Source organism: Pelodiscus sinensis, chromosome 2, assembly GCF_052426305.1.
Source record: "Pelodiscus sinensis isolate ZL-2025 chromosome 2, ASM5242630v1, whole genome shotgun sequence".
Lineage (NCBI taxonomy): Eukaryota > Metazoa > Chordata > Testudines > Trionychidae > Pelodiscus > Pelodiscus sinensis.
In genome coordinates this window covers 219,768,373-219,785,121 of record NC_143053.1, presented here as the reverse complement: position 1 = coordinate 219,785,121, position 16,749 = coordinate 219,768,373, and the positions used below count along the sequence as shown (strand labels likewise).

The 16,749-nt window shown below is 41.5% G+C and overlaps 1 protein-coding gene across 3 annotated transcripts in view; it reads right to left on the bottom strand.

Moving 5' to 3' along the window:
* ABCB1 (ATP binding cassette subfamily B member 1) overlaps positions 1 to 16,749 on the bottom strand; it is an 80,670-nt gene that overhangs the window by 47,734 nt on the left and 16,187 nt on the right. For all 3 annotated transcript variants that reach the window (XM_075922433.2, XM_089776714.1, XM_089776715.1), the window contains 5 exons: positions 9,273 to 9,464; positions 8,006 to 8,177; positions 5,749 to 5,873; positions 4,205 to 4,376; positions 2,858 to 2,971 (listed from right to left, as the gene is read on the bottom strand). In XM_075922433.2, the coding sequence (XP_075778548.2) occupies positions 2,858 to 2,971; positions 4,205 to 4,376; positions 5,749 to 5,873; positions 8,006 to 8,177; positions 9,273 to 9,464 (775 nt within the window). The remainder of the gene's footprint in view (positions 1 to 2,857; positions 2,972 to 4,204; positions 4,377 to 5,748; positions 5,874 to 8,005; positions 8,178 to 9,272; positions 9,465 to 16,749) is intronic.

Below are 16,749 nucleotides of genomic sequence, written 5' to 3'. Positions count from 1 at the left end.
TACCCCCTGGCTAAGACTACTCCATGGACCCAACCTCCATGACTTGATCTCACTTCCCTTTCAACTCTGTTCTAGTTGTAGCCTTCACAGCCTCCTGCAGCAAGGAGTTCCGCAGGTTAACTATTTGCTTTGTCAACAACAACTTTCTCTTACTAGTTTCAAGCCTGCTACCCATTCCTTTCCTTTGGTGTCCTCTAGTCCTTCTTTATGGGAACTCAGGAAGAACTTTTCTGAATGCACCCTCTCCACCCAACCCCTGCTTTTAGAGACCTCTATCCTGTCCCCCCTCCGTCTCCTCTTTTCTAAGCTGAACAGTCCCAGTCTCTTTAGCCTTTCTTCATCTGGGACCTGTTCCCAACCCCTGATCATGTTAGTTGCCCTCCCCTCTCCCAGCCTTTCTCTTCCCCTCTCCCACCTCCTTTTCCCAGTCTCCCCCAGTTTTGTTCAATAAAGACAGAGTCAATGTTGGAAGAAACGTTATCTTTATTTTGTACTTCAATAAGAATGGGGGCTAGGGAAGGGTAAGTGGAAGGAGGTGAGGGAGGAATGGGGTACGAGCCCCCAATGGGGAGGACTGGGCTGGCTCTGCAGGCTTCTGGAGGTGGAAGCTCTCCTGCAGCCCCCCAATTGCCCCCTCTCCCCAGATGGCAGCCTGCGGCAAGTGCAGCCGGGCTGATGGCCGAGTGGTGTGATGTGCCCAGTGTGGGTACTCCGGGCACTCCAAGCCAGAACTTCTTTGCAAGCGGGGCACCCCTTAGAACTGTGTGTCCGGGGTGGGGGTCGGGACCCTTTAAGCGCAGCCCTCGGCTAGCCTGAGACAGCATCTCCATGCTCTAAGTCCTCCTCTGATGCCCTGCCGGCACTGCTTCCAGCCATCCTTAAGCCCTGTTCAGAGTCCACTCAATGTGGACTTGCTAGTTCGAATTAGCAAAACGCTAATTCGAACTAGTTTTTAGCTCTAGACGCGTTAGTTCGAATTAGCTTAGTTCGAATTAACTAATTCGAACTAAGTTAGTTCGAATTAGCGCTGTAGTGTAGACATACCCCTCCTTAGTTATTTATGCAACAGATGGAAAAATACTTTGAAAAAAGAATGAATTAAAACATTTGTTTAAATTTGGTAGACGATACTGGAGACTGAGTCTCTCTGTTTATCCAAAGGATAGATGCAAGGGCTTCACCCTGACCTGGATAGGTCACCTTTAAAATCAAGAGGTAGCTCAGTCTCCAAGCTCATTCATGTCTTTGGCCTATCTGTTATAGTTGTTAGTTTTGTGCTGAACCATCCCATCCCACTAAACAGTTTTATAAAATACTAGTATACAGTAGCAAATGTTTATGTTGATTGTATTAATTTTTTAAAAATTCTGATTCTAAAAATATACTTTCTTGAGCTGCCTTTCCTTTTTCCACTAATGGAACTCCTCCCAAGGACATGTGAGGGGACAAGCAGTCTCTGGTTATTCAGAATATCATAGCTTATCTTCTGAAGCCTCAATTCTGCAAGCTCTCAGTCCACAGAACTTCAACTGACTTTTAAATGAAGTCCACCAGAATTCCACATTTTGAAGGCTTGTAGAATCTAATGTCTACTATACCTTTTTGAGAAAATGCTCACAATTGCACCATCACTTGTGCAGCTCTCCTGATTGTAACAAGAGCAGCAGCACTTGCATAGACCAGGAACCCAAGTTTTTAACCACCATTACTTCTAATGGTAGCCTGAGAAGATCTGGAATCTTTGGTTGCAAAAACAACAGTAAGCATGTAAATCCTGCCTACAGTAGAGTGTTCCAACCATTGCTGCTACCCATGCTTCAACAGTTGCACATTTTAGAAAAAAAATAGATTAGTGTAGATAAAGCAACTGACTGATAAATTCAACTCACATAGTGTCACTGCTTACATACACACCTACCTGTTTATAAGAAAACAAATAAACTGTTTCACATTTTGGGCACAAAAGTAAGTGTTAAATTGTCAAATAATTGGAAATAAGCAGGTTAAATTAAAACATTTAAATTATGAATAACTAAAGATATTCAATCTCACAAAAATAGCTTAGACTCACAAGATCCATTATTGTTTTTATCCCCCTTTCTTGTTATGCAAGTTGCACAAGGACTTTGAGTTTCATTTTCAGTTCAACATTAACCTGGCCTCCTTTTTTATCCTGAAGTGTTGCAAGCAGAAAAAACTACAGGTACAAATATGCACTTCTAATTTTTTTAATGGATGCACATGATGCCATTTAAATATATATTTAAATATATAAATACCTCATTGCTAGACCATGTCAGATAGTTAAACCTTTCTACAATATCAAATTGCACTCACAATTACATATACCTACTAATCACAGGCCCAGAAAGAGAGCCAGGAATTTAAAAATCTGACTCTCTGGCTGCGTCTAGACTGGAAAGTTTTTCCGCAAAAGCGCCTGCCAGCTGTCTACACTGGCTCCTTGAATTTGCGCAAGAACACTGACGATCTAATGTAAGATTATCAGTGTTCTTGCGCAAATACTATGATGCTCCTGCTCAGGGAGAAGCCCTCTTGCGCAAATACTTTTGCGTAAGAGGGCCAGTGTAGACAGGTAAAAACTGTTTTGCACAAAAAAGCCCCGATGGCGAAAATGGCGATCAGGGCTTTCTTGCGCAAAACCACGTCTAGATTGGCATGGACACTTTTCCGCAAAAGGTGCTTTTGCGCAAAAGTGTCCGTGCCAATCTAAACGCTCTTTTCTGTGAATGCTTTTAACGGAAAAACCTTTCCGTTAAAAGTATTTGCAAAAAATCATGCCAGTATAGGCGCAGCCTCTATGTTTTCATATGATAATCATAGCAAAGATACTTACATTGTCTATGATATTAAAGATAGCATAGGCAGCTCCTCTTGCATTAGCAAAAGCCTCCATACTTGGTGCAGTCTGTCCAACACTGAATGCTCCGATTAATATAGCAAAAAAGACCTGAAGAAAAAAAGAATGAAGAAAAGACTACCGGGTCATCCAATTACAAAACTCTAATAGGATAACTAAACTTATTCATGAATATCTACTAATTTTGGTCTAGAAGCATGTTCAGCATGTCTAGATTCAAAGAAGGAAAGAAAGGAAGGGCAGCTACTGAGGAAAAAGATAAAGGATAAGAGGAAGAAAAGGGACTCAGAATCATTTGGGAATCACATTCCTTCTTGAGATGACCACAGATGGATATTGTTTGGACTCTGGTGTTGATGCTTGGGACAAGCCAGAGATGGTTTGAGGTAGTAAGTTAACCTCCCTATAGACAGATGCAAACAAAACTGCATATAACAAACAGGACAGCCTTCTGTTAGGAACTAAGTCATTTTACTGCTAAAATATTTTAGATATTAACTGTTTTTTGACCAAAACAAATATTTTCATGTATATGGGTAATAAAGTTATGCCACACAGAAATGCTGGTAAGAAACTGGTTCTCATTTACTGGCTCTATCTACAGGATATAGGCGATAGCTAAAAAAGGGTTTTACCCCTGTCCTGTAGTATGGGCTTCCGACATGGGCAGTTGGTAACTTAGGTAAGGGAAGGCCCAGCCTTCCCAAGACTGCCTATATGCCCGACCACCTATGGCTGGGGCTCCCACTGGGTAAGGTAAAGCCATGGTGTAGCATCCCGGCTCCCCTGGTCACCAGGGAGGGCTGGGCTGGGGCTGTAGTAGGCAGCCCTGCTCTCCATGTGGCCAGGAAGTATCAGGGTGGGGGTGGGTGGGCTTGTCTCCAGGGTTGGGGCAGAAGGGAAAGAGCTGGGGCATGCTTTCCGCAGCTGGGTTTTCACCCACCACTCAAGGATTCCGACTCCTACAGTTACCAAATAGTATCAGATGAAAATAACTTTTGGTCAACACTGACCTGGTCTGATTTAAAAATTAGTGACTTACAGATGAAATAATTATTATGTTGTTACCAGTCCTATGAGACAGCGAATGCTCACACATTGGTAGTTTGATCATTGCATTTTATTTACTTAGCCTGGTTGAAAAATGAGGTTCAACAGTTCAAATTCATTGTCAATTTATAGTGTATTTAATTCCATGGACTTCAACATGTTTGCATTCAGTGTAACTCAGTGCAGACTCATTCGGTTTAAACACAAACTAGTACCCAAAATTTTATTTGGTATTTTTAAATTAAAATTGCTCATCTACTGAGGTACACTCACCGTAAGGACTTTGCCAATGCTATAATCTTCAGATAGCACCAAAGTGGTTCCATACCAAAATGCCAATGCATATGATGAATATATCAGTAAGAAAGCAATACCCATAGAAATGTTGGCTGTAATAGCTTTCTTGATTCCAATGTTTTTGGCATCTTCTAAATTTTTATGATACCTACAAGAAAAATCACATGTTGGGAATGTTAACAAAATATAGCATATTACGTTTTTTTCCAGGTGCAGACATGTTAACAAATAAATGACAATCTGATATATCAAAAATACATTACAAAAACATTGATGAGCGAACTAAAAGTTAATGAGCCTCACTGGAGCATATTCGTTATTATTCTTTGCACAATATTTTTATATTTGTTAATGTAATGACCGCTCCAGCTTCCGGGACGACGCCTGCTGGCTAATGGCAGCCAATGTAAGGATAAAGATGATTGATTAAAGAAAAGGGACGTTCATTTGTTTCACTGTAAGATACAAGTTTATTCCTTCATTCAGATATACTAGTCTCTTTTCTCTACCTGAGCTATGCTGTATTCAGTTTCCTGAAAACCAGTCCTTTCCTAGATTAAAAAAGGAAAATAATAAACTGTCTCTTAAGCAAATAGATCACCCTGTGAGAGTGAAAAGGACATATTCAGAGTTAGCCTTTTATGAGGGCCAAGTGTCCATGAAGCTATTATCTGATCTCATTAATCCTGACCCTCCCCCCCCCCCAGCTCAGAAACAGCTGATTAATTATGGCCCCAAAAGGGTAGCTAGTCTATCATCCTATGACAGGTGGAACTCAGGTACAAATAAATTAAACTGCTTGCTTCAAAACACACAGGACCACATACCAGAGGCTTGAAGATGATACTCTCTGTAAGAGGAGAACACTGATGAGGTACACTCACATACCACAGTGCACCCTAAAAAAAGTGCTGAGTTGAACCAGATGGCCCCCTCTGACCTGAGGCAGCCCCTGGAGAGTTTCTGCCAAGTTTTGTGGTTCTGAGGGTCATCTTTAGATAAAAGGTTAGGACAAATGACAGAAATGTGTTTCCATATTACAAGAAGAATAAATAAATCTAACTTAATGGAACTGTCAAGATATGTAAAAGCCATGGCTTAGTGAGTAAACACATTATATTATTAGTGTTACTCTTGTCTTTTCTTTCCCAATCCCTTTTTTTGTCTATTTCTGACTCTCACTTATTGCATTATATGAAAATTAGATTGTGTGCTCTTTTAGGCACTATGTCTTTGTTTTCTGAGGTTCTGGAAAAATAAATAATCATAATTCAGCTCACAATAAAACCTGTAAAAGAGAACATCCTTCTTAGGTAATTTCCTACCTTAATTACCCCCAAATGCACTGAATACGATATTGTTCTACTTCTATTTGAATATCACTTCCATTCAGGAACCAATTTTGTCAGTCTTCCCTCTGGTGTAGACAGACTTTCAGCAGTGAAGATACAAGAAAAACTCAAAACATCTAAAGTAATTTTTAAAACTAGCTGATGAAAAAAAAAAAAACATTTTCTGACCTTTTGATTTCTTTTTTCTCTCCTCCAAAAGCTATCACAGTCCGAATTGATGACAGAACTTCTTCTGCAACAGCTCCTGCTTTTGCATAGGCAGTTAGTTCTTTGTCAGTGAATGCAGAGAGTATCTGTACAAAACCAAAATATTTTAAACAATTATTCAAAACAAAAATTAATCCTGAGCATGTTATTTTATGTTTTTTTCACCACAGGTTCCTCTTTCCAAAAAATGTACTATGATGCCATTTACCATAGAATGGGCTAGACAGTCACAAGAAATAAAGAATATGTCAATAATATAAAATTAAATGTTAGTATTAGCTGCTATCAAAACGGAGACCGAATGCAGGAGTTTGTTTGAGAGGTCCTTTGTGAACTGGATATAGCTCCTTGATTTTCAGAACAGATCTGCACCACTCTGATGCTGGGTAGGTTAGAGCAGCCAGTAGTTTATGCTCTAGTTGTGAGACTAAGGTTTGGTCTAAACGTTTCTGTATCAATATAACCATTTGATTAAGTGTGCAAGTTTTTAATCAATATACTTATACTGATACAACCCCTTCTGCGTACACAGTTATATGTTTATAAGGGTGCCTTACAGTGGTATGGCTTCTTCCCTTTCCCACACCAATATAAGCACCTTTAAATCAGTAAAACTGTATCCACACTAGAGACAATTTATTGGTATCAGTGTTACATTATATCACCTTAACCAGTGGCAGATATTGGGCAGGGTGAGCGGGGTGGCTGCCCCGAGCCTTGCGCTTCAATAGACCCCGCGCCAGTGCCAGGAACGGACTGGCTTGGCAGGATACCAGGAATTTCCTGGTGGGCTGTCCACCGAAGAGCCGGAGGAGGAGGGGGATTGTGACGGGGCACCACAGCCCCGCACTTTAGATTCCCCGGTGCCGGCCAGTACAGACCACGTGGGGCTGAGGGAGTGCATGTGCAGCGTGCCGAAATGCCATGCAACAGCTAAGAGGGGAGATGCCCAGGCATGGCGTGACGTCATGGCCCGGGACTTTAAAGCCACGTGGTTCGGCACATGGTCTGGAGCCTGGGCTGGGGTCGCGACCGCCCTGCAAACTGGAAGGCAGAAGGTGGATGGCAGAGGAAGGGGCTTGTGCTGCAGGGAAGGGGGCAGGTCAGGAGAAGGAAGGGGAGGGCACCAAGGGACAATGTGGAGGAGACAAATGCCAGAGGGCCAAGTGGACACAATGAGGAAAAGAGCAGTAGGGGAGGTGTCAGTGGGAGGGGGGACAGGGTGATGCTGGAAGAGGTGAGGGTAAGGGCTTTGGGGGATAAAGGGAGGAGGGGGAGGTACTGGGAGAAGGCTTGAAAGGAGGGGTGGGCATGAGGAAGGAGGGGATGGAGCAAGGCATGTGTGAGGGCACAGGGGCATGAGGGGAATGGGGGCAGAGGGTGGTGAGGGGGTGAACATCAAGGAAAAAGAGGGCAAAGGGGGCAGGGGCAGTGAGGGAAGGGGGAGGCACAGGAGGGTGCAGGGATATGGGAAGGTACAGGTGCCAGGGGATTCTGGGGGTGAAGCAGAAGGACAGACACCTTCAGGGGAGGGACCAGAACCAGAGGAGAGAGGTTGGACAGGGATGTAGAGGGAGGTGTTAGGAAAGGGGATGAGGAGGAGTAGCTCACATGATCAGAGTGGGGCTACTGGAGAAGTGAGCACAGGGGGATGCCTTTTTTCTATTTTTTCTCCAAAGGGGGGCCCCACAAAATTATGCTGTCCTGGGCCCCGCAAAACTCTCATCCGCCCCAGACCTTAACTATGCCAGCATTGGTTAGAGTTCTATAGTTCAATGTGTGTGTATAGATAAGCCTAAATCTAGGATATTGTAACTGCCCTAAGGAATTAAATATACTATGACTCTTAAGGCAGGTCTACACTATAGAGACAAGCTGATCTAAGCTATGAAATTTGAGTTATGTTAGTAGTATAACTCAAATCAACATAGCTTAGACATACTTATCACAGGTCCACACTGAGCTGAATCAACAGAAGAATCTCTCCTGTTGACTCCCCTTACTCATCTCATTCTGGCTGATTACCAGAGTTGACAGCAGAGTGATCAGTAGTTGATTTAGTAGGTCTTCACTAGACCCACTAAATCAACCATTAGTAGATTGATTGCTGCACCATCAATCCACCATGCAGTGGAGAAAATTAAGAGGCTCATTCACTTGAAACAAATCACTTTAGTATATTTTTACATCTCAGTGAAAATTCACAACTTTCACCCACCTTTGCCCAGATAGCAGCTGAGAGTCCCAGGACAGGACTGACTGCCAGTATTACAAGGGTTAATTTCCATCCTTTTGTGAAACCAACTATAAATCCTGTGAGAAATGTAGCTACTGCCTGAAAGAGCATTCCAATTTTGTCACCAATTCCTTCATTAATTTTGGAGACATCACTAAAAAACAAAGTACATTCAAAGAGTTGAGGAAAGTATAGAAAACACAATAGCTTTTCTATTGATGCAGTATACTTTGTTCATTCTGCTGCATTTTCTACAAGCTCTAAGATGCAGATTAATTTTGGTGTAACACACTTTATATCCAAACCTATCATAGGTCAAAAATGATTTGTTCAACAGAAACACACATGGAAGGAGGCCAGGAAAGAAAACCCTGTAGATTCAGGGTGATTTTCTCAAACTTTACATGCAAATATTGGAGGATTCACTCGAGGCACATGGTCAACTTGTGTACAGGCACGCACACTCGCTGTAGGTTCCCTAAATTCCCCATTCCAATCTTTGTCAACAGTAGCCTTCAAGACAGCTCACTTGAGGTGAAAATATAATGCAACTTTGGAAGACTCCATGTTCCCCATGGAAAATGTAATGTAACCTTGTCCAAATGACCTTCACCAGGGTTAAAGGTCATCCCTAGACTCTGCTCATGCTGAATTCAACCTATCTATTCCATACAATTACAGTCTTGCAAATCTGTTGATTTCCGCTTTATACACACAGGTATCCGAATCTGCGGATGTCAGTTCAGATATCCATAGCTCAATTTTGTGAATTCAGATGCGGATGAAGATACACATTTTGCATCCATGCAGATCTCTACATGTCATCTCCTAAATGCATATATTGGACTCATTTGAAAGCTCTCATGTGTCCTAGGAAAGACAGGGCAGGTCTCATGTGGACAGAGGAAAGTGATTTAGAGTTGAGGCTTCCTGACCTTTTGCCAGAATTACTCAGCATCTTGTTAGGTAAGGACCTTAATGTGCAGGAAAATGGAACTATATTCTTCTTTGTTGATAATTATTCCCCAGAATAGGATTTAGGCGTCCTGGCAGCATGGATGTTGCTGTGACTTCCCTGTCCTGTGGTAAAGGAGTCTAGTCTGGAGGGCTCTCTATATTATACATTTCTATACAAAGATAGTAAATTCACTAGATTTTCATATAGGAATTTTGAACATATTTTAACATAGCTCAGACATGTATTTAATAAGGTCAAGAAACACAGTTGTGAAGTTAAATATATACTTACTCTATAAGTCTGGTATTGAGTTCCCCAACATCATTCACATCAAACCACCCAATTTCCTGTCGCATTATTGAATGAAAAAAGTGTTGCCTGATTTTCTTAATTTGCCGGCCAGCTGCCAGAGTCCAAAATGCAACTTGCATGTAGGCTGCCAACAGAACACCAGCGCCTATTCCAGAATAATAGTAGGCATAGCTGAAAGGAAGAAATTTGCAAAGATTCTTTAAAATAAAATATAAAGGAGAACGTTTGTATGTTAGTGCGCTAATAATGTGGACACTGTAAGAGCTACTGCAACCAAACTTTGCATGGGATAACCTTTCATCCAGGAGAAGGTACTTTTGGACCCAATCGGGCCCGAGCTCAAGCTGTAAAAATAAAAAAGTAACCCATTACGCTGTGCTGCAGGGGCCGCTCCGCCCACCTTAGGTCCCATGCCCGCCGCCTGTGTCCCCTAGCACTGTCTGGGACTCGTCCCTTCTCACTCGTGAGGTTACATAAGCGATCTCTTTCCCTCCCTCACAGCCCCGGGTGTGAGCTGGGGCACCCCTCCTGCATGTAACCCCCTCCCTCTGGAGGCTGACGTGGACCTATATTTTAATCCCTATAGAAATCAGTGCAACTTTTCTACCATGAAAAAAAAAAGATAATGGACTACTGTTATTCTACATTTTGTTCCTCCAGTTTCCCAAGCAATGCCAGGTAACTCCAGCTAGTTTGGAATATTTTCACACAAAATTCTTTACTATGGAAGCATTGTACTGAAAATAATGAAGAAAGTAAAAGATGGAATTTGAAAATCCCCTTCTGAATCTATTGAAGCAGCAAGGATGACATAATTTAAATTATATTTCAAGTCTGACTGCCATCATCCTTTACTAGTTATACACAATTTAATTTACTCAGCAGTAAGAGAACTTATAGATAATTTAATTTTAAAATGAGTATGTATTTCTGAAGTAAACAAAACAAAAACTATGACCCCAATTCAGAGAGCACTTACTGAAACCCAAAACTCCTCTATAGGGTTATTCTGTTAAATCAAAATAAATCTCCACACATACGGGACCAAAAACTATTATATCAACTTCAGTAGATGCCAATAAATTCCTTATGTGGAATTCCATTTTATTATACTAATTTAAAGTTCAGCAATTTCTAACATGTACATCAATTTCAATTTTATTCAATACTATTCCATGTGCCATAGCTTGAGGAAATTACATCTAAACTTTCTTTTTGTGAGGCACATGGAAAATGTTATTACCAGACTAGTATAGAATCATAGAATCATAGAATCATAGAATAATAGGACTGGAAGGGACCTCGAGAGGTCATCGAGTCCAGCCCCCCGCCCTCAAGGCAGGACCAAGCTCCGTCTACACCATCCCTGACAGATGTCTATCTAACCTGTTCTTAAATATCTCCAGAGAGGGAGATTCCACCACCTCCCTTGGCAATTTATTCCAATATTTGACCACCCTGACAGTTAGGAATTTTTTCCTAATGTCCAATCTAAACCTCCCCTGCTGCACTTTAAGCCCATTACTCCTTGTCCTGTCCTCAGAAACCAAGAGGAACAAATTTTCGCCTTCCTCCTTGTGACACCCTTTTAGATATTTGAAAACCGCTATCATGTCCCCCCTTAATCTTCTTTTTTCCAAACTAAACAAGCCCAGTTCATGAAGCCTGGCTTCATAGGTCATGTTCTCTAAACCTTTAATCATTCTTGTCGCTCTTCTCTGTACCCTTTCCAATTTCTCCACATCTTTCTTGAAATGTGGCGCCCAGAACTGGACACAGTACTCCAGCTGAGGCCTAACTAGTGCAGAATAGAGCGGCAGAATGACTTCACGAGTTTTGCTTACAACACACCTGTTGATACAACCTAGAATCATATTTGCTTTTTTTGCAACAGCATCACACTGTTGACTCATATTCAACTTGTGGTCCACTATGACCCCTAGATCCCTTTCCGCCATGCTCCTTCCTAGACTGTCGCTTCCCATCTTGTATGTATGGAACTGATTGTTCCTTCCTAAGTGGAGCACTTTGCATTTCTCCTTATTAAACCTCATCCTGTTTACCTCTGACCATTTCTCTAACTTCTAAGGTCATTTTGAATTATGTCCCTATCCTCCAAAGAAGTTTGGTATCATCTGCAAACTTAATAGCGTACTCTCTATCCCAATATCTACATCATTGATGAAGATATTGAACAGTACGGGTCCCAAAACAGACCCTTGAGGAACTCCACTTGTTATCCCTTTCCAGCAGGATTTAGAACCGTTAACAACAACTCTCTGACTATGGTTATCCAGCCAATTATGCACCCACCTTATCGTGGCCCTATCTAAGTTATATTTGCCTAGTTTATCAATAAGAATATCATGCGAGACCGTATCAAATGCCTTACTAAAGTCTAGGTATATGACATCCACCGCTTCTCCCTTATCCACAAGGCTTGTTATCTTATCAAAGAAAGCTATCAGATTAGTTTGGCATGACTTGTTCTTCACAAACCCATGCTGGCTATTCCCTATCACTTTATTACCTTCCAAGTGTTTGCATAGGATTTCCTTAATTACCTGCTCCATTATCTTCCCTGGGACAGACGTTAAACTGACCGGTCTATAATTTCCTGGGTTGTTCTTATTCCCCTTTTTATAGATGGGCACAATATTTGCCCTTTTCCAGTCTTCTGGAATCTCCCCTGTCTGCCATGATTTTTCAAAGATCATAGCTAAAGGCTCAGATACCTCCTCTATCAGCTCCTTGAGTGTACTTTTTCTTTAAAGCTGTAGCTAGAATTGGAAGCCAGACAGGAGGGGGATTGGGAAGGTTGTAAGCAAAAGCGCTGCAGTGAAGCATAAAAAGAGACAGTCACTTTGGTGATAATACTGTTTTCGATATTCTAATAAAATCCCTTGTCACACCTTAGAAGAAAGTGATTGATTCTTTCCCATTGTTGCATGACACAACTCAATTTACTTTGAGATTTCATAACTTATAAAATTAATCATATATAAACTGAATTGTAAAAATAGGTTAATGGCTAACTTAAAGCTGAATGATTAGCTAAATACCAATCTTAGATGCTTTAAAACTATAAAGACTCAGTATGCAGTGTTATCGTAACTGGGTTTGACCCAGCATATTAAGATCTGAAGAAGAGGTCTATAGTCTCAGACTTATTGCTCTCACCAACAGAAGTTGGTCCAATAAAAGGTGAACATCATCCACCTTGTCTCTCCATGAAGAATATGTAAATTTGAGTAAAAACTGGAACACTTATTCACATATTGAATTGTGTGAAATTCTTTATTGAACAAATTTATTTTTGTAGAATCATTTGTGAAAGTCAATTGCAATTGTACTGTGAATTAATTATTCAACAACAAATGTTCTGGATGAAGACTGGATTTTAGATATATCTATTATTTTAGTAAGAAACAAGTAGGGGGCTGTGCCCCCTGCTCACTGTGCTTGCCAACCCCCCTCCCGCTCCAGCTGCTATGTGCACCAAGGCCCCACCTAGCTGCTACGTGCGCCAAACTCTTCTCCCCCCCCCCCCCCGCCCCGGCCGCTACTTGAGCCCACCCCCTTCTCTCTGGCCACTACGTGCATCAACCTTTCCCTGCTCCGGCCCCTTTTGCTTCACTGAGGAAGCCTGTTGACTTTGATGATGTGATGACATCATTCTGTCACCCAGCAGGAACATTCTGTTGCCTGCCATATTGACCCTGCTCTGCCTCTTCAGCCCCCCAGATGCCCTCGCCCCTTACCCTCATTCCCCAGGCCTGTCTAAATGTACTCATGAAGAGTTCACAGAGCCAAAGGGGCATGACAGGACTGCAGGCAGGGGGGGCTCTGAGGGGAAATCAGTGAAAACCCATCCCATGGCCCTGCCACCCTGATATTGGCAGCAGGAAGGATTGGCAGGACCCTCCTCTTCCTCCCTGGAACAGGCTTCATTCCTCCTTTTGTGCAAAGAAAAAAAAAAAAGCCCATGTCAAGTCCCTGACATCTCCGAGCCCCACAGGAGCAGTTGCCGCTCCACATTCCTGGTACCTTCCACATTGTTCATGCTCAGCAGCGGCTCCAGCCCCATGCTGTACACACCAACTCCAGCATGCTCTGGCTCTGCAGCCACTGCACTCTCTTAGGACAAATTCTCCTCCCCCAACTCCCACAGGCTGCAGTGGGAGCCCATGTCTCCCCTCCCTGTTTGCGAGCTCCCCTCCTGGCCAGAGCTTCCTGCCTCTGCCTCCCCAAATGCCTTCAAATGTTCCCCGCCACAGTAGAGAGAAGATTAGTTGGTTGGGGGCTGTGCATGTTGATGTCATTCTATCACCCATCAGGAAAAATTTGTTTTTATATAGAGATAGGTGCATTTCTAGAACACAATTCCTGAATTCAGCCATATAATTTTTATGCTAATAATTCCTGTTTTTGAAATTTGTTATTAATGTAGGGACTAGAATTTAATACAATTATCTCTGACAAACTGCTTTCAGGGGCAATCCCAGGCATGCTGGTTATTCAGTAGATGGGTGAGGCCTGTGAAAGATAATGAAAGTAGGTAGGGCGACAATCTCCAAGGGAAAGGCTGACACTTGTGAAGGAAAGAGAAATTGTGGTTTCTGAAAGGGAAAGACAAGCAGAAGGGGAAATGGAAAGGGGAAAAGGAGAAGGAGAACCTGAAAAGGACAAGGAAAGGGAAGGGAAAAAAGAAAATGAGGGATGAATGAAAAGAGAGAAGGAATAAAAGAACACAGACATAGGAATTACTACGCTGACTCAAACCTGTGGTCCACCTATATCCACATCCTATTTCTGACAGGAGGCAATACAATACAGGGTACCTGATGCTTTAGAGGAAGGTGCAAGAACCTTATAATGGATAATTATGGAATAACCAGTGCATGGGGAAATATAATGTTACCACTCATCATTAATTAGTCTTCTTATAAATGTAGGATTCCTATAAAATTGCATATATGAATCCTGAATTATAGGTTTTTCTATCTTAAATGTAAATTGTCATAACTAGCCCCTTCCTTGTTCAACTCTGGTGTCTCTAGCTTACTACTATAGCCCTGTTATCACTCTAATCTTCCACCCAATACATTTGTCTATAAATATTGGGCAATCCTGGCTTCTTTTTCTATTTACAGGGCTCTGCAGATCTCTTCAAACCCAGTAGTTGACTATGCCTCCAATTCCTGGGTTTAAAAAAAAAATCTTAACTTTCATTTAACCACCCTAAGCATAACAACAACATAAACATAAAGCAAACAATCACTTTCAGTAATTGGTCTACTTCTTACCCTGCTAGGGACACCATCTTATAAAAGCCCAACAGCATTTCCCTTCCTAATCATAGTTTCACTCCCTGACTCCTCTCATCCTACTCCGTCTCTTCTCAGCAGCCAAATGTCCTTCAAAATCAGCCTCCAAAATTCAATCCCACTCAGTGCTTAACCTATAATATCTAAGATAAAACAATTTCAGGTTAACAGTTTCTCCTCTACATATGTACAGGGTAGTTTAATCCTGTCATTCGTAAGTTAGTAATTTCCTATGTCTCAAAGCATAGGATTTTCAATCCTGATTTTTTACTTTTATCTATTTGTGCTGTAAAGGTACATACTCTCACTTGCCACACAAACATCTAATCAACCCTTTGTTGAATCCTAGAAAGATCTTAACCCCAGTGATACCTTTTGGCAATGAGTTCCAACTGGCATCAAATAAAAATATACAGTGAAAGCTTTGTTATTTGCCATTCATGGGAAATGGGGGTTACCGGTTAATTGAAAGTGCCCAATACTCTAGCTTATTAATTTTCCCCTGCATCCTATCACGATGACCATCCCCCACCCTCTTGGGAATGCCTAGCCATTCAGGATATTGTTCAGAATGTTTGTTCTGAAGGCAGAGAGTTAGGTTGTCATTCTGGTTATGCCAGATAGAGAAGTACTATGCAGCAGAAATAAAGGACTAACAAGGCCTGTAGGAATGAGGAAGTGGACCACTCCCCTCCAATGCACAAATTCACTCACTTGGGGTATTTTTGTTGTGTTGTCCTCTTAAGTGGCAGGCAGACAAGCGGGCCAGTTACTCAGGAGGTGCCTGATGATGTCATCATCAGGCAGTGCCATCTGTCAGAAGCCTCGCAATGGCCAGAGGCACCAAACCAGCAAACTGGACAGGCAGGAGTCAGAACCATGCCCGCCCAAAGACACAGTATATTGTGGCTGGGAGCAATGATGGTTAAACAAGCTTTCCAGTTAACAAAGTGCTGGATAACAAAGTTTTCACTGTATTTCTTTGTATCAGTTTTAAATGTGGAGCCTTTTAATTTCATTTGATGTTCCCTTGTTCTTGTAATATTAGAAAGGGTAAATAGGATTTAACTTTTCTATGTCATTCCCTACTTTGTATATCTGTATCATGTCTATGCTTCTTCCATTTCTGTAACAATTTTTGCTAACCATCAGAATTAAATGAAATAAAAGCACCCACATCATAACTTTAAATACAGAAAAAAAATTCTGTTCACTTCTCTCTGCTTATACATTCTGTGTTTTAGGGGCAGCTCTCAAGTACTTTGGGTGACTGGGCAACAAAATGGCAGATGAAATTCAATGTTGATAAATGCAAAGTAATGCACATTGGAAAACAAGCTCAACTATATTTATAAAATGATGGGGTCTAAATTAGCTGTTATCACTCAAGAAAGAGAACTTGGGAGTCTTTGTGGACTGTTCTCTGACAACATCTACTCAATTTGTGGCGGATAGATCCATCAATGGCTATTAGCCAGAATGGGCAGTAATGACATCTCTAGTCTGTTAGCCTGAAGCTGGGAATGGACACAGGGTGTGGATCATTTGTTGATTACCTATTCTGTTAATTCCCTCTGGGGTACCTGGCACTGGCCACCATTGAAAGAGAGGGTACTGGGCTAGATGTACCTTTGGGCTGACCCAGTATGGCTGCTCTTATGTCTTAGAATTATAAATGGTCCCTGATCTTTGTTTTTTGCTTCTCTGAGCTACAGTGATAGCTTTTATTTCTTTGCTAAAGCTTGAGCAAGACTTCATTGAAATGAGTGGATATCTGTTTATTTCAATAGACTTTGAATTAGTACCCTGCCTGGTTTTAAAGAAAAAAGGAGAGTATAATGATTAACAAATTAGAACATGTTTAGGTTAACTCATGAGAGTTAGCACTTTGTAGCTGTTACCACTGTAAAAAGAATAGTTTCAGGGAATCCTTTCTACTCAAATTAGCTTCATACAGTAGCAATAAATGCTAGGTACTACAGTTATTAGTACTCTATAATATCTAAATTAGATATGATAGGTAAACAAACCACTGTATTGATCCTATTTATTGGAAAGAAGTTTTCTGGTCTACAGTGCTGAGGATAGTAAATACATTTAGTAGTGATGTCACCTTTGCAATCCCTTTG